The following is a 19265-nucleotide window of genomic DNA, read 5'->3' on the forward strand; positions in this document are numbered from 1 at the left end:
ATTGCCTGAGCTATTTCTATCATGAGCTTAAAAGCACCATACATAAGTCATTCCCTATTTTCTTTTCACTCCCTTTCAATTCAAAGTATACGTTCTCTTGGCAATACAGAATAACACATTTCAACAGAGCACACTTTATGTAACGTATATAAGACCATTTTTATGTTATAAGGAATCAAATGTTCATGTCCTAAATATTGGCCAATTCTAGGTACTTCAGAACGGAGCTTATATAAAGCATGGTCCAAATATTGTAATCATAGTATGTCATTGAGTTAATGGTATTATTATGTTCAAATAAACGTTCCATCTATCCTGTTCTTCAGACCATTTTCAATTACAAAGCGAAATTATTAAGTTCAATCAACAAGTGTTAATTAAGCCTATCTCGGCTCTTTAAACCTACTATAGACTGAGAACATGTATTGTCTTCCTTGATTTCTCTTCCTGTTATTGCCTTTCCATGTATCTTTGTGATTTATAATCTCTGAGCTATTGATCTAATGAATATGGCTACTAAAATAACTATAGTGTTCAACTAAATTGGGAGAAAAATTAAACTTTTATTAAATTGATTTTCCAAAATAAATGGCCAAGGAAAAAATCTGAAACTTAAGCAAAATCCTATGTATTTCTAAACAACTTATTTTTTGCAAGTACAGAATAACTACTTAATCATTATAAAACTAAGAAGTATAAAAATTAGCAGCATAATAGGTACAATTGATCCTCATTATTTGCAGATTCTGTATTTGGGAATTTGTCTCCCTGCTAAAATTTACTTGTAAATCATAATTCAAAATCAACACTAGCTGTGCATTTTCTGTCATTTGTGGACATGCCCAGTGGTGAAAAATTTGAGTCACTGATGTGAAAGTACCCAGATGAAGTCAAATAAGACAACACTTGGCTTTCTTGTTTCAGCTCTCATACTATAAACAAGTATCCTTTTTGCAGTCTATTTGGTACTAGATATTTCTCTTTTTTTGTGTACTTTTTGATGATGATTTTGCTGTTTTAAATGGCCCCCAAGCATAGTGCTGAAGTGCTGTCAAAAAAGCTGTGATGGGACTTACAAAGGAAAAGCATATATTAGATAAGCATCATTCAAGCATGAGGTATAGTGCTGTTGGCTATGAATCCAATGTTAATAAATTGACAAAATATATTAAATAAGGTGTATTCAAACAGAAACACACATAAAACAAGGTTATGTATTGATTGGTTGACAAAAATGTGACCGGAGGCTCTCAGGAGCCTAACCATGCATTTCCCCTAGGAGCAATGGTTCATTAAACATAACTAGGTTTATAAAACAGAACTACCTCAAATAACAAGAATAAATTGTATGTTAAACCCCGGTTTAGTTAAAACTGCCAAAAAATCAGCTACACCAATAAATTAACAAAGTAACTTCTAGCCAAGACCTCTGGGTCACCGGCCCTTGGACTTTTCTGTAAAGGAGTACTGAAATTAGGTTGATTAATTTTGATAAAGATAATTTCCTGTTTTCAGACAAGAAAGACATCTGTGATCAGCAAATATACCTCAAAGAATGCTTTAAAAAATGTTTGAAGATTCTTAGTTACTTTTTTCATGGAAAATAGCTTTATGACATTATCAGCTCATTCAAATACATCAATGCATTGTCAGCTGGTATTTCCCTTGGAATCAGCTACCTTGATGTTCCAATACTGCTTTAATACCTCTTGGTGTCTCGACTAAGAATGCCTGTCTCGGCTCCACCTGGAAATCAACTATCCCTTGCTGCTGCTGGGATTGCCTCGGGCCCAGCTGCCATTCTTGGTTGTTCAGTAAGGCTATCCTATGTTTGACTTGGACTTCCACCTCGGGTACATGGTGGTCTGTAGTCTGTCTTAGGTGTAAGCAGTCCCTGGCCCACTCCATCAAACTGCTGGCCACTCCTCATACCAGACTGTCAGGCATCTCCAGTGGCCGCTCAGCTCTCCTTGGTTACCTTAGAAAGAGTAACACAGACATAGTGAACATGTGTGATTAGCTTACCAAAATAATTATTGCCAAGATATATAATCCTATAGAGTGAAACAATTTTTTAAAATTAAGCATCAAAGGGATTTTTCTCTTTGTCTAGTTTCCTAAATGCATATAAGATTCTGCATGAACTAAGTAATGCCAAATGAAAACATAGCTAGATATGATTTTGTTGTGGTGCTGAGGTGTTTGGTTGTCATTGGTTATCCTTTGAAGCCAATTTCGTTTCTTGGGGTAGGAAATAGGTATAATTCAATGCTACATAGTACAACTAATACTCTTTTGCTTTGAAATAATTTATTCTGAGTGGCATCTCAATACTTACAGCACCAGATTTGCAATGCATTGAAGTCTATGATACATCGGACAAGTGACTGGGTTATAAGCCAAGTTGTATTGCATCGTTTGCAGTTGAAGTGCGGTGATACACCCTAAATAACAAGGACTGTGAAAAGAACAACATGACCACTTCAGTCGTTCTATAGACAAAGCACAATAAGTGTTGATTAATGTGAGATTTATTGACATGTTATGAACCAAGGAGCCAGGAGGATGGTCAGCTGGTCACTGCCTAATGTTTAAATTGCAGCACACTAATGATTTTCACTTTCCTCCAGCACATTTCCTGTGTTCCCATTTTAAGTCACAACAGTAATAGATTTCCTACCAGTAAACTTCACCTACTCTTTAGCCATCGGAAGAACTGCTTACTTGGCACTAATTCTAGGTATTTTCCCTAAATTTTTCTTGGCTTTATTTCTTCCCATTATGCCTTTTAAATAATCAATGTAATTAGTGGTTCTGTAAGGCTTAATATTTAAAGTACTTTCATAGTTGTTAAAAAGTCACTCCTTACCACATCCATGAAAGTTAAGCCAGCTCTGGTCTATCATCTACCCCAGGTGCTTTCCTGTCAAAAATAAAAACTCTTAATGAAAGACCATATTTTGTACATCATCAACAGACCAGGATGTAAGTCCAAAGGAATTAACCCATGTTTAACAATAACTGTGACATGTGCTAGGGTACTGCTGAACATATGCTACTTTAAACAAGGGGTTGGGTCTTATTTTGTTAAGCTTGTGTATAATACATAACACATTTCTATACACACCTAGGCAATCAAAAGAAAATTGATGAGTAAGGTAAGTAAAATATCCTCCCTTCTGGATTCAAAGTGATCACCTAATTGAGGCAAAGTATCTTATGCAGGATTTGCTTATAATAGAAACTGTAGCTCCTGAAAGGCTTAATGAAACTGAATTGGTACCCTTTTGAACTAAATTACTTCTTCAGAGAGCAAAATGGTCTTCCTGGAAGAGGTAATTTACCTTAAACATATGAGCACTTTACCTCAAACAAATATGCTTTGAGAACTCCATTCTTTAGTTCCTCACCTCCTATACAAAGAATTGGCCGTTGCAAACTATTCTGTCTACTACTGCTTATGTATTTCAAAATATAGCCAGTGTTTTCTTCCTTAAAGCAGCCATATTGGAATGTTAACTCTCTAAGGATCTGCTCTCAGTGTGAAATTTAGATTGTGGTGTTTAAAATAGTATGCTTGAAAAGGTTTGACATTTCATAAGGGGAAGTTCTTCATTGCTGTGACTCTAGCACAAATGAGTTGAAATGGCTGATAACCCTTCATAGATAAGGCCTATCTGGGGGAATGGCCCACTCGTACAACTTGAATTCATTCTCTGACCCCTTGAAAAATAGCAATAGTCCAGATCCAAGTAATCCCTTTGTTTAGTCTTCTATGAAACAGTTGTTATTACAAATGCTCACAAAGAACCTACCTTGACTTCACATTTTAAAAATATTTTTATTAAAATATAGTGAAAATACAGTATTATATTAGTTTCAGGAGTACACCTTAGTTATTCAACATTTATATACCTAAAGAAATGATCACCATTATAAGTCCAGCAACCATCTGACACCGTACAACACCATCACAATATTCTGATGCTGTAAATTACATCCCAATGACTTATTTGTTTTTTACTTGGAAATTTGAACCTCTTATTCCCCTTCACCTTTCCACCCCTTTTTAAAATTTGTCAACTACAGTGGATATTCAATATTGTTTCATATTAATTTCAGGTATACAGCATAGCTGTTAGACATTTATATAATTTATGAAGTGATCCCCCTGACTAGTCTAGCATCCACCTGGCACTAACATGGTTATTACCATATTATTGACAATATTCCCTATGCTTTAGTTTACACCCCCATGACTATTTTGTAACTACCAATTTGTACTTCTTAATCCTTGCACCTTGCATCCTACCCCATTTCCCCTCCCATCTATCACTCCGATAAATCTAGTACCCATCTGACACCATATGTAGCTACTAAAATATTATTGACTATATTCCTTATGCTACACCCTACATGCCCATGACTAGTTATAACACCCAGTTTGTACTTCTTAATATCATCCCCTTTTTCACCCACCCTCCTCCCATTTGGCAAACATCAAAATGTTCTCTGTCTCTATGAGTTTGTTTCTGTCTTGTTTCTTAATTTATTTTGTTCTTTAGATACCACATATAAGTGAAATTACATTGTATCTGTCTTTCTGTCTGACATATTTCACTCAGCACAGTACCCTCCATGTCCATCTGCTGCCACAGATGGCAAGAACCTATTCCCTTCAATGGCCAAGCAATATTCCATTGTATATATGTATCACTTCCTCTTTATACATTCATCCGTTGACGGACAACTAGGCTGCCTCCAAATCTTGGCTATTGTAAACAATGCTGCATATGGATACACACATCCCCTCAAAGTAGTGTTTTGGGGTTTCTTCAGATAAATACCCATAAGTGGGATTTCTGGGTCCTTTTTTTTCTCTTGTTGTAGCCTTTCTTTAAAAGTTTATTTTGTCTGGTATAAGTATTGGTACCCCAGGTTTTTTTTGTTTGTTTATTTCCATTTTCATGAAACATCTTTTTCCATCTCTTTACTTTTAGTCTGTGTGTGTCTTTCGATCTGAAGTAAGTCTCTTGTAGACAGCATATGTAAGGGTCTTGTTTTATTATCCATTCAGCCTCCTTATATTTTGACTAGAGGATTTAAACCATTTATATTTAAAGTAGTTTTAAGAAATATATAGATGTTGTCATTTTATTCCTATTTTTTATCTTTTTTTTTTTTTTTTTTTTTTTTGTATCTCAAAGGAATCCTTCTAACATTTCTTGTAATACTGGTTTGGTGGTGATAAACTCCGTTAGCTTTTTCTTATCTGGGAAGCTTTTTATCTGTCCTTTGATTCTAAATGATAGCTGAGCTTGGTAGAGTAATCTTGGTTGTAGGTGCTTGCTTTTCATCACTCTGAATATTTCATGGCAATCCCTTCTGGCCTGCAAAATTTGAGAAATCAGCTGACAGTCTTATGGAAGCTCCCTTGTAGGTAACTAACTGCTTTTCACTTGCTGCTTTTAAGTTTCCCTCTTTGTCTTCAAACTTTGGTGTTTTAATTATGATGCGTCTTGGTGTGGGCCTGTTTGGGTGCATCTTGTCTGGGACTCTCTGCACTTCCTGGGCTTGTATGTGTATTTTATTTTCACCAGGTTAGGGAAAGTTTCCACCATTATTTTTTGCAATAGGTTTCCTTCCTTTCTTTCTTCTCTTTCTTTCTCTTTCTTTCTTCCTTCCTTCCTTCCTTCCACCCTTCCTTCCTTCCATCCTTTCTTTCTTTCTTTCTTTCTTTCTTTCTTTCTTTCTTTCTTTCATTTTCAATAGGTTTTCAAGTCCTTGCTTTCTTCTCCTTCTGTTACCCCTATGATGTGAATGTTGGTATGCTTGATGCTATTCCAGGGGCCCCTTAAATGCTCCTCATTTTTTTTTTTTTGCATTCTTTTATGTTTTTGCTGTTCTGATTGGGTGTTTTCTGCTACCTGATCTTCCAAATCACTGATTCAATTCTCTGCTTTATTTAATCTACTGTTGATTTCCTCTAATTTATTTTTCTTAAATTTTATTGGGGAATATTGGGGAACAGTGTGTTTCTGGAGAGCCCATCAGCTCCAAGTCATTGTCCTTTAATCTAGTTGCAGGGGGCACAGCCCACCATGCCATGCAAGAATTGAATTGGCAACCTTGTTGTTAAGAGCTCACACTCAAACCAACTGAGCCATCTGGACGCCCCTCCTATAATCTATTCTTTATTTCAGTTATTGTATTTTTCATTTCTGACTGGTTCTTTTTTATGTTTTCTATATCTGTTTTTATGTTCCATATCTCTTCATTGAAGTTCTCCCTGAGATAATCGAGAATCCTTAACTCTGCATCTGGTAGATTGCCTGTCTCCATTTTGTTTAGTTCTTTTTCTGGAGCTCTGCTCTGTTTTTCATTTTGAACATATTTCCTTGTCTCCTCATTGTGGCTGCTTCCCTGTGATTGTTTCTATGTACTAGGTAAGCCTTCTATGTCTCCCAGTCTTAATAGAGTAGTCTTATGTAATAGTTGTGGTTCCCAGTGGCACAGTCTCCCTTGTCACCTGAGCCAGGTGCCCCAGGTGTGTTACTTGTGTGAGTTGTGTGTGCCCTCTTATTGTAGTTGAGCCTTGGTTGCTGTTTGCACATCAATGGCAGAGATTGACCCTCAAGCTGATTGATTGTGAAGATTGGCCCTGACTACAGTGGAAGAGCTGCTATGCAAAGACTGATCCTACAGAGCAGGATTCACTTTAGCAGGGCTCTGGTGCCCACTCAGTCTGTCTGTTGGGTGTGTTGTCCTTGGAGGCAGCCGGATAATGCTCCATCTTGGTCTGTGCTGGCCAATGGCCCTGCCAGCCCCAGGCACACTGGAAGGGGGGCACGTTCAGCTGCAGCTCGTGCCCTAACTGGAGCTACCTGGCATGAGTCATAAAGCTATCCACAGATGGCCGCTACCCCCACTGGGCTTGGAGGTGCCTCAAGGGACCAAGCCATGAATCAAGGCCACTTGCCACTTGTGCTGGGCTTGGGGCTGCTCAGCAAGAGGTACAGGGGATGCTGAAGCCAGATACTGCTTGTTTTGGGTTTGTGAACCTTTGAGAGATTTTAAGAAAGTCCACAGCATGGGCCAAGACACTCTGTTTGTATGGAAAAGCCACTGGAAGTAGCCTGGGTGGGTTGGTAAGTTGGGTGGGGCAAGGTCTCATAGAATCACCAGTGTGGGGTGAATGGTGTTAGCAGAGTTGATGGAGACTCAGATATGGTGCCTGCTTGCACCTACAGGCTGGGTGGTGGGAGGACTCAACAAAGGAACAATGATTTCTGCTATCACTTCTGTCTGGAAGACAGCTGCCCCTCCAGCCCTCACCATGAGGCCAGACAATCCAGTTGCTCCCCATATGTCCCTGGCGTCATTCAAGCTGCTGCCCCAGTACTGGAGCTCAGATCCAGTGAGTCCATCAACAGTAATTCCATGCATGGATCCTTTAAGAGGAGTGCCTGGCACTGCAGCCACCCTCCATCTCACTCCACCACAATCTGGTTTTCATAGCCAGAATTTGTGGGAAATTCTCTCCATGGCACTGGAACCCTGAGCTGGGGAGGCTGGTGTGGGGTTGGGGGCCCTCATTATTTTGGGGATACCTGCACACTTGAGACATTCTTTTCCAATTTTCAAAAGTCACACACAGGAGTGGGACCAGCCTATTCTGTTGACCCTACTACCAGTCTCAAAGTGGCTTTTTCTGTATGTCCTCAGTTGTAGGACATATGTTCAGCTAGACTTGAGGCAAATCTCAATGATGGTTTTTCTGTAGTTCAGTTATAATTTTGATGTGGTCGTGAGAGGAAGTAATCTCAAACTTTTCCTACTCCACCATCTTGACTAGAAATCCAATTTCACATATTTTTTGTTGTAGAACAACCCTCTGCCCCAGCATTGTATTAGGTGTGATGCCTTTTGTACAAACATTCTCAGTTATTCTTATGTTTTGGATTTAATATGTGGACTTTATTTTTTTCTTGCATTTTAATGTTGCCCTTCTGCATATTTTAATAAGCCATCCATAAACATTTTTTATTGCTGTGGTCATTTTACTGTTGTCGTTTCTGAAATGGAATTGGCAGGAGCCAGACAGAGGAAGATATTACTTATATTTATATCTTTACCTCTCAATATCTACAAGCAATCTATTCCCATCTTTTGTGTTCAGTCCAAATCTGTTCAGGTTAAGCTTTGCTTTTTGTCTTTCCACCATGTTTATAACCTGGCAAATCTTTGTTCTTTCTGGAGTTTGTAATTTAAAAAACAACAACAACAACAAAAAACTTAATTTGATTTCAGCTATGAATGTAGTTAACGTCCCTTGATCATTAATAAGCATGTTAAACCAAAAGGGACCTTTTACTATGTAGACTATATAGCACCTCACTGAAATCTTTCCCTAAATATTTTTAATATATTGAAACTATTCTAGCATTATCTTATATTTTCTAGCCACCTAATATTGTTTAAATGAACTTCCTTCATTTTCTTGGTCACAAACGATGATTCACTGGTCAGACATTTACACCCTAGTGTTTACCACAATTCTGGTTTTTTTGGGCTGCTGAAGCCAGGGCTTCTCTCCTTGTCCAATTTCCAACACACTCAACAGAGACAGATCTTCCTCACACACCTCCCTCCAACTGCACAGTGGGCTTCCGCTCAAAGAACTGTATTTAATTTACAGATCAATGTGTTTTTGTTTGCTTCAATGATCCCACACATCATTAACTATAATTTTTGCCATAGTTAAATGCATTTTTTTACTTTGAGGGTGACAATTTTGTAATTGTGTAACTACAGCTTACATTTACTCTTAAAAAACAGAGTTCACATTTTTTCTCCTTTCCAACCTTACAAATTTTCAAGAAAGCCTGCTAGATAACAAAATCTGATTGCAACCTAATTTCGTTATACATCAGGCACATTGCCTTCTCCACTGGTTTGTATCTTTGAAATGGTAGAGCAATGCAGAAATCTGCCATGCACATGTTTAATTCATTGGCTGACCTTTTAAAACGTAGATTTTGTCATTAAACTAAAAGTGATTTCAACCTTTAGATATACAGTACAACAATATTTAGACCTTTAATAACTCTACACAGGGGTCTATGGTTTAAAAGCATGGTTTGGGTCTTAAATAAATTGATTTCTCTCTCTCTTTCTCCTTCCAAGTTCTACTCCTTAGAGATGGGGCAAATTAACTCCTTACTGGTAAAAGGAGCAGGAGACTCTAGGAGAAAGGAACTATTTTTCCAAAATAACCTTTATTGATTGTGGATCTGAGTCACTACACTGACTATGCTGAGGTGGGAATTGTCACAAGTTGTTCCTGTAATCCCTCCTTCTGCCACCCACTGCACTGCCTACCCCCAGCACACACCCAGTCCCTGGACATTGTATAACTTTCCTATCCTGTATTATACGAAGACCAACTCTGAAATTGTGACCTCCTTGAGAGCTTGGGGATAATGTCTTTATCCCCAAGGTGTAGCACAATGCCTGGGACATGTGTGGGTTCACTGAATAAATGTCTGCACATGGATCAGTTAAATAATTAATTGAACTTTACATTTTTCTGGTGGGCTTACATTTTTTTCTCCAATCTTAAAACTACAGCTAATTGTGAATAGAGAGCAAAGCCTCAGGATCACATGGGCCTGAATTCCCTCAACTTTTATTCTGTTCAAAACAGAAAAAGACAATTCTCTGAAAGTTAAGCTGGACTGGTCCAGTTAGTCCTATCTTTGCTATGGAATTACTGTCTAAATAGACTACATCTGCATTAATGTTTCCATGAAATTATTTGTAAAATTCCAGACTTCCACTCAATGTACTACAGTCAATAGGTTTCTGGAAAACATTCACAATTGTTTATCAATACTGGCAGAGACACAAAGACAAATTTATACTCACTCCTCTTTTAGGCTCTACATTTATCTGACAGAATCAGTGAATATCACTCTACAGGTACAATAATATATAAGGCTCATCAGAAAAATATTTTTAAGACATCCTCATATCAACAGGCAATGACAGACACATGTAAGTGAAAACTAACTTTATTAGAAAAGTAATTGCACTAAATTCCTGCAATTGGATGGCTCTAAAAATCACCATAGTTTCAATTACTCAAGGATTGTGATGGAATTTCACCTTGTGAAAGTGCACGAAGTTAACCAAATTCTTTCTTTCTTTCAAATGGTGGATAACATGAACAAAAGTATTACTATGTTATTTAAATCTAATTTAAAAACATAATTTACATGATGAAAATTGCTTTACTTCTTAATCAGAATCATTCTGGTGGAACTGCTTTAATAAAAGTTTCTTTTTTATATATATAATTTAGCTTCCCTATTAGAAAATGAATTTTTCTATCTCCAAATTACAAATTGACTCACACTTTTAACCTTTTCTTCAATCCTTGAGCTTGCCTGAGATGGAGTGAAGAGAGTGCAACCTGATAAACCCGTTGCCTTTAGTTTGCATTTCTGTTCTGCACAATTGTCAAACTTGTATTGTGCTGGTCCGTGATTTAACAGCATTACTACACAGTGAGAAGGTGCCAAAAGAAAGAGGTGGAACTGAATGTGTTCCAGGCTACTGCCCTTCTGTTGGCTTCCCATTCATCAGAAGGTACCCAGCCTCCCTCAGCTTCTACCTGCAAATGAAATTCCTTTTTCATCACCAAAGAGAAGCCCAGGTAGTATGAGCAAACTATGCAACCTCAGGAAAAAGAAAGGAGATATACAAACTAAACAGTCTTTTTATAGGTATCATTGGGTCACATCAGTTGTTGATATCAGCCCCTGACACGATGAAATTGCATAGATTAGCAGAATCAAGAATTACAGTTCTACGAATCATTTTAGGCCATAGGATCAAATGGCTGAAAGGTACTTTAGAGACCATTTTGTCCTATCCCTTTTATTTTGTCAACAAAAGGAAACTGACACTCAAGGAAGATAAGTGACTTGCTCAAAATAGCACAACCCATAAATGTCCAGAACTAGAACCTAGTTCTCTTAACTTCCAACCAAGTACATTTTTCCACATTACCAGCCTGGTTACAATGAATAGAACAGAGTGCTTCAATGCAATCATGTTATCAGTGCATTGATCCTCACCCTCTTGCAGCTCCCTGGAATCTCATTTGCATATCTGCTCTCTTTTCAATACATATTTACATTTGAATGTATTTTATAACGGAAAACCTTTTCCCCTAAAACTTTTATTAGTTTTTCTACAACTACAGCCATTCTTACTTTGCCAGCCTCACAGCCCACGTGTCACAGTCACCTGAACCCTTATCAGGCCAGGCCAGATTGTTTGTCCTAGGGGACTGATAGAGCTCATAAGACTCAATGCCTAGTATGAAAATTCATCTTGACCTCTCCAAGGATATTGTTTTTAAGAAATGAAATATGATGCAGCAATTCAGTTAATTAAAAGTACACTTGTAATGAGTTTGAAAGAAAAGCAAGCATGTTCGGATACAAGCATGGCAAAATATGGACGCTACAGGACTATATGCAAAACTATTTAATCTTATAAATATGTCATTTTCATCCCAGCTAATGGCTATGGACACTTTAAAAATGTAAGGGAACTGGACATTAATTGATAAACTGTGCTTCACTGAAGTAGGGCCATGCACATAGGATTCTGGTCACTGGCTTGATTTTACATATTGTGTTAATGAGTATATAAAAGGCCTATTTAGATGTTTTATTTAGGATGAAAAATTAGATTATGTGTGTAATAAACTGCCATTGAGTTATAATTACACATAAATCATTGAGATATGAAGTTTCTTAAAGCCTTATCAGATAATGTAAGCAAAATGGTAACAATACACAATACAACAGTGAGAAATAGCAATTGCCCTGAATTGTGTATTAAATATATCAAAAGCAAACGACTGTATAACACTGAGATAATTAAATTTCTCCCTTTTTCTGCTTCTTTCTCCACTATTTATTTCTCCTCATTTCTATCCCATATCCCTATGTATAATATTCACTTTTTAGTGCATCGCCAATCCCACGATCCCGTTTCCTAATATCCTCCAACAGGGTTGGGACCCAGCTGCTATACATGTACCATGTAACTGGTACCACATCTCCCTCTGAGCCCAAGATGATTAGATATGTGGAAACATTTAACCTAAGCTGAGCTGATTTCCCTTCTAGACCCTTCCCTAAGCCATAGCTGATCAGATGAGGGTGAATATTTCCTTCAAAGTGTTCCAACCAGGTTCTTCTCCTAGGAATTTGTACTTGTGACACGGAGATGTGGGTCAGCTTATGCTGTTTGGTTAAACAGAGAACATAGAAATTTAGCAGCTGCAAGGAGCCTGTTTATGTACTTGCTATATTTGCTGATATTATGAAAGTTGATTTGGAAGAGGGCACGTGAAAGAGAGAGAGAAGCTTCCCAGTTTCTTCACAGCTTTCCAGCATTGTTTCCAATTACCCAGGAGGCCAAAACTTTCCTTTCTACCTTGCGTTTCCTTGAAATACCATCTTTCTTGCAATAGGCTTTCCTTTTCATTTAAGCTAATTTTAGCAGGATTCTGTTACTTAAAACCAAATTCACTCTAACTGAGGCCATTTTTCTTTTTCCCTTTCTTCCTGTCTTTTTCTTACAAACATGCAAACAGACTACAAGCACACTTACACACACTCACATATTCACACACATATACACCTGTTTCAGTTATAAGCCAAGAATTCTAGAACTCCGTATTCTGAGTGACTTTGAGTCCCTATCCTTTGCCACATTATACCTCTATTCTTTGCATCAGCTAGGTGTTTCTTAGGGCTCTATCAAAACAACAGGACATGAGTATTAAGGATCACTACCCCAAAAGTGTTGTAATATATTATCTTATTTCCCCTCTTTTGGCTAGCCTCTCACTTAATAAGGAATCATACTTCCTGATTTAGTCTTGCTGATATTTCTAATTATTCATACAGCATATGTACTTACTGAAGTTAATAGCATCCAGTTCCAGTGTGAAGATGGAATAGATACGATGAAGCTGTGTCTTCTTAGCTATCTATGAGTAGCAGTGTTGCCATACATCTTGATGTTAACAAAATGTAGACAAAACTGCTTAGGAATGAACTATGTGTTTCACTTTTTATTCACTTTTTATATAATTACAAAGATTGGAAGATACACTGTGTTACAATTTGCATGGCATGCAGATTTGATAGGGTTGATTTTTTTTTTGTTTTTTACTGTCTTGGCATTTGATTGGTAAATGATAAAATCAATATATTTTTCAGTTATCAAAGTGGCTGAAATACAGGGTCAACTATGCTGACACTGTACTGGGTCAGCATGAGTGCTGTTCTTGGTTTTTTCAGTAGTGTAGATTTAACTTTTGCTATATTTCACCACGTATTAATATAACTTGAGGATATTCACATAATATTGTCTCAGAAGACAATTACCTTAAAATCCTGGGAAAATTAAAGGCTTCACAAAAAAAAAAAAAAAAAAAAAAAAAAAACAAAAAATAAATTACATAAATTTTCACTTCAAAAATATAGAGGCCCAAAGGAGAAGGGTCAATAAATTCATGCAGAGGGGGGAAGCAGGAACAGGGTGAGGAATGAAAAAACTCAGTCAGTATCACAAGCTCTACTTCTATATTTGATTTGACAGCAAGAGTTACTGAGCACCTGTGAATAATCTACACATTTTATATTGTAACCTGACGGTATGGGAGACACTGTGCTTGGATATATGAGAGATGCCAAATGTAAAAGACGTAGTTAGTACTTATCCAAAAAGAGTTTAGAATTGGCTAAACTCTGGGAGGACATATTGAAATTATGCAATGTGAGAAAAATTTGCTAAGTGCCGAATTATTTGTACAGATAATCAACATCATATAAATCCTAAAAGGGAAAAGATCATCATGGACTCAAGTGAGCAGGAGTGACTTCTATGTGAAGTTCATTTAAATCCATCCATTCCTTTAACAAATTGTTATTGTGCCAACCATTGTGTTCCACTCTGTAATTCCCCCTAAAAGGACAGACAGTAATTACACTGGCAGAGAGGAAGATGAGGAGCATTCCTAAAGAGTGAGCAACAGAAACAAAAGTACAAACAAGGGGATATGTGGATCACATTTTAGGGACATTGATCAGATTCACTTGCTTCTTATAGGGGAAGCATGACATATATCCAGAGAAGTTGTGTAAAGCTAGTCATAGGGCCGGCCTGGTGGCTTAGATGATTGGAGCACCATGTTCCTAACGCCAAGGTCACTGGTTCGATTCCCACATGGGCCAATGATCTGCGCCCTCTACAGCTAAGACTGTGAACAACAGCTCTCCCTGGAGCTGGGCTTCCGTGAACAGCCGGAGGTTAGCATGAGCTGCTGTGTGCTGTCATGGGCTACCGTGTGCTACCATGAGTGGCAGGTGGCCAGCGTGAGTGTCTGGTAGCCATCGTGAGCGGGCCGGAGCTGGCAAGAGCTGCCGTGAGCTGCCGGACAACTGGCAACCGACTGCCTCAGTCGGAGGGAGCGCAAGGCTCATAATACCAGCATGGGCCAGGGAGCTGTGTCCTACACAACTAGACTGAGAAACAATGGCCTTGAACTGGAGTTGGGGGGGGAGGCGGAAGAAAGAAGGGGGAAAAAAAGCTAGACATGGAGGATCTTAGAAGCCAGGCTAAGGAGTTCAGACTTCACCCCTTGAATGGTAATGGCAAGCAAAATTTTGTGCAAGAAAAACACTAGCATAGAATTTAAGAAAATAAATCTGGAGGCTTCCAGTCAAGATGGCAGAATAGATAGATGCTGTGCTCACTTCATCCCAGACCACAGAAAAATTACAACTAAACTACAGAACAACCATCATTGAGAACCACTTGAAGTCTAGCTGAACAGAAGCTCTACAACTAAGGAAATACACAAGAAGCCACCTCAAGACTGGTAGGAGGGGTGGAGACACTAAATGGACTGACCCTAAACCCATGTGTGGTGGTTAAAAATAGAGAGGGATATCTCAGCTGCAGAGGTTCCCCTAGAGGAGCGAGGGGTCCCAGCCCCACACCAGGCTCTCCAGACCAGGGTTCCAGTGCTGGGGAGAGAAGTCCCCAGAATTCTGGCTGTGAAAACCAATAGAGATTGTGGCTGAGATGGAGGACTGCTGGAGTCTCAGATGCTCCTCTTAAAGGGCCCATGCATAGACTTACTTGCTGATGGACTTACTCACTGTGAGCTGCAGTGCTGGGGCAGCAGCTCACAAAAGGTACCAGGGACATAGGGGGAGGAACTGAATTGTCTGGTTTCCCGGCGAAGACTGGAAGGGCAACTTCTTCCCAGACAAAAGTGCTGGCGGAAGCCATTATTCCTATGTTGAGCCCTCCCTTCATGCAATGTACACACACAGTTAGGCACCATATCTGAGTCTCCATCAAACCAGCTGACACTGTTCGTCCTGCCCTGGTGACTCCCTAAGACTCCAGCCCCACCCAACTTGTGGGCCCAACCAAGTCATTTCCAGTGGCTTTTCCGTCCAAATAGCCTATTTGGCTCATGCTGTGGAATTTCCTAAAATCTCTCAAATGTTCATAAACCCCAAACAAGCAGCACCTGGTCTTGGCATACCCTGTACATCTTGCTAAGCAGTCCCAAGTCCTGCACAAGCAGCAACCAGCTTCAGTTGACAGCTTAGCCTCTCCCAGGAACCTCCAAGCCAGCACAAGTGGTGACAATCTACAGATCACTTTGTAGCTCATACCAAGTATTGCCAGGCAGAGAACATGCTACGGCTAAACTTGGTCATCAACAGAGCCCCTCCCAAGAGTTCTCAGAACCAATAAACACAGTGGCCAGCTTCAGATCACAGAGCACCACCTGACCACCTCCACAAATGAAATACCCAAAGGGAAGACTCAGCAGATACCAGAGCCCTGCCAAAGCAAATCCTTCTCCATAGGGTCAGCCCTGCACAACAGCCGCTCCACTGTATTTAGAGCCAGTCCTCACAACCAATTAACCTGAGGGTCAATCCCTCCCACTGAGAGGCCAACAGCAATCACAGCTCAATGACAACAGGAGGGAACACACAATTCACACAAGGGACGTACCTGGAGCATCCAGCTCAGATGACAAGAAAGACTGTGCTGCTGGGCCCCACAAGACACCCACTACATAAGGTCACTCTACAAAGACCAAGAGACATAGCAGCCCTACCTAATACATAAAAACAAACACAGGGAGGCAGTCAACATGGAGAGACAAAGAAACATGACCCAAATGAAAGAACATAACAAAACTCCAGAAAAAGAACTAAACAAAATGGAGACAAGAAATATACCAGATGCAGAGTTCAAAACACTGGTTATAAGGATGCTCAACGACCTCAGTGAGAACTTCAGCAAAGAGATAGGAAACATAAAAAAGAACAGGTCAGAAATGAAAGATACAATAACTGAAATGAATACATTAAAGGGAATGAACAGTACATTAGATGAAGCAAAGGACTGAATCAGTGATTTGATAGTTAAGGTAGCAGAAAACACCCAATCAGAACAACAAAAAGAAAAAAGCATCCGAAAAAATGAGGTTAGTTTAAGGGGCCTGTGGAACAACATCGAGGATACCAACATTTGCGTCATAAGAGTGCCAGAATAGAGAAGAGAGAGAGCAGAAAATTGAAAACTCATTTCAAAAAATAATGATGGAAAACTTCCCTAACCTGGTGAAAAAAAATGCACACACAAGCCCAGGAAGTGCAGAGTCCCAAACAAGATGAACTCAAACCATGACACATCATAATTAAAATGCCAAACATTAAAGACAAAAAGAGAATCTTAAAAGCAGCAAGAGAAAAACAGTTAGTTACTTACAGGGCAGCTCCCACAAGACTTTGAAGGCCAGAAGGGACTGTCATGAAATTTTCAAAATGATGAAAAGAAAGTATCTAAAACCCAGATTACTCTATCATTTAGAATCAAAAGACAGATGAGGAGCTTCCCAGACAGGAAAAAGCTAAAGGAGTTCATAACCACCAAGCCAGTATTACAAGAAATGTTAAAGGGACTTCTCTAAGAAAATAAAGAAAAATGGTTCAAAAATATGAATAATAAAAAGGCATTAACTACATATCTATCAACGATTACTTTATATGTAAATGGATTAAATGCTCCAATCAAAAGACATAGAGGGGCTAAATGGACAAGAAAACAAGTCCTTTACATATGCTGTCTACTCAAGACTTACTTGAGGTCAAAAGACACACGCAGACTGAAAGGAAAGGAGTGGGAAAAAATATTTCATGAATATGGAAATAAAATTTAAAAAAAGGTTGGGATAGCGATACTTATAGCAGGCAAAATAGACTTTAAAATAAATGTAACAAGAGACAAAGAAGGACCCAGTAATCTCATTTCTGGGTATTTATCTGAAGAACTCTAAAACACTAACTCGAAAAGACATGTGCTTCCATATGTTCACTGTGGCATTATTTACAATAGCCAAGATATGGAAGCAACCTAACTATCCATCTGTCATGCAGGGGACCCTGCTCGCTGCGCCATTTGTAGTGCAGGGGATCCTGCCGACTACGTCAAGTGTCGTGCGGGGCGTCCGGCGGGGTCTCTGGTCCCGCTCCCCACATAAGAACGCAGGACGTGGTGAGGCCAAAAAGGAACACCCACGGAGCCATAGGTAGGGGAGTCACACCACTATACTCTCACTGGCGGCTGGGTTGGAGACACAGGAACCAGGAGCAACACAATTCTCAACCCTCACTGTGCCGCTTGCAGACTCAGCCACCATCTTCTTGCTAGCTCCCCCTTCTTTTGCTAGCCTAGCCACGGCAGTTATATTCATGGCCAATGGCTCACCGGTTACAGCTGACGGCCAACTAGCCACAGCTGCTGGCCATTTGATCACAGTCGATGGCCATTTACTACCTGAGCCAGCACCTTTCTATGTGAGGCCGAGAGCCTGGAAACTGCTTTTTGGGGCTCTGTCCCCACAACACCTGAAATTAATATAATATTGTATGTCAATTGTAATTGAAAAGATAAAAAAAATCATTAAAACAATGAAAGTAAAATAAATAAATAAATAAATAAATAAATAAATAAATCTGGTGATGAAGGGATGATTTCAGGTTGTAGTGGAAGTTGAGACTCAAGACAGCTTAATTAGGAGATCACTGCATTAGTTAACAGCAAATGGAAATAGGAGAAAACGTGAGATACAATGATTCTAGAGAGATGACTGGATGTGAAGGAAAAGGAAAAAAGAGAGGGTCAAAGTTTAAAGTTTAAGGCTTAGGTGGCTCAAAGAAATTAATGAGTCAGTAAAAAAAGCTAATTTTTAGGAAATTTATGAGTTCAGTGTTATGTATATTGAATCGGAGACAATATGGGGCCATCCAAATGGAATTATCAGACAGGTTAGTAAATGCTGGAGACGGTAGGGCTGAGAATATAAATTCTGAAATCATATACATAAAGTATCAGCTAGTATAGAGTCTAATCCCCAAGCTGTGAGATGTTGAGGGAAATAAAGGAAGTAGACATAGCTCTGCCCTCAAGAGTTTATAATCCCAGTAGTGTATTAAATGTTCAACTACATTGTGCAGTACTATAAGAGGTTAGAGAAGAGGGAAATAAGTGTAGGCCAGAATAATTTATAGAAGGCTTCCTTGACACTTGCATCTGGACTAAAGAAAAGCTTGTATGACTGGTGATATTAACAATAATGATAAATATTTTATGATTTAAGTTTGATAAATAATAACAATGTCTCTTCCCAACCAAGAAAATAAGCCTTTCTTCAAAAGCCTAGACACTGAAGATGTTGAAAAAACAGGAGAGAATGTAACCATGACCTTAATGAACATTGGGCACCGGGCTGAACCACTTGAGAGCACTTTTTCTATCCCTTCTGTATCTGCTTTACATGACCCTGTTTCTGAGAAAGCTCTTAGGGCATCACTACAGAAAAACACTTAACTCACTTGGCTTGTGATGTGGGCTAAGGTGGGGGGGGGGAAGCATTGAGCTGCCTTAAAGGGTGAAATAAGTAACTGGAATAAAATTTTTTCTGCTTTGAGCAAACATTTTAAAGTGGTTACTCTGTAAAATGGTTGGGAGGGAGAGTAGAGGCATACAAACGTGACAGGATGAAGGCATGGTCCCTGCTCTCAGAGGTTCTTGTGGTGTGGTAAAGATCATTATCCATACCTAAGACAAAGTACGTAGGA

At 39.0% G+C, this 19265-nt stretch overlaps 1 protein-coding gene across 1 annotated transcript; it reads right to left on the reverse strand.

The window, feature by feature from the left end:
- Positions 1-1671: 1671 nt before the first annotated feature.
- Positions 1672-1908, reverse strand: LOC117011644 (SNRPN upstream reading frame protein-like). The gene has a single exon (XM_033087152.1). It carries the CDS (start codon positions 1906-1908, stop codon positions 1672-1674), a length of 237 nt encoding a protein of 78 aa, XP_032943043.1.
- Between the last annotated feature and the right edge of the window lie 17357 nt (positions 1909-19265).

The sequence above is a fragment of the Rhinolophus ferrumequinum genome, chromosome X (genome assembly GCF_004115265.2).
Source record: "Rhinolophus ferrumequinum isolate MPI-CBG mRhiFer1 chromosome X, mRhiFer1_v1.p, whole genome shotgun sequence".
NCBI lineage: Eukaryota > Metazoa > Chordata > Mammalia > Chiroptera > Rhinolophidae > Rhinolophus > Rhinolophus ferrumequinum.

Bases quoted from the DNA above. Each gene is read 5' to 3' on its own strand.
- LOC117011644 (XM_033087152.1), bottom strand. From the start codon at position 1,908: ATGGAGTGGGCCAGGGACTGCTTACACCTAAGACAGACTACAGACCAC.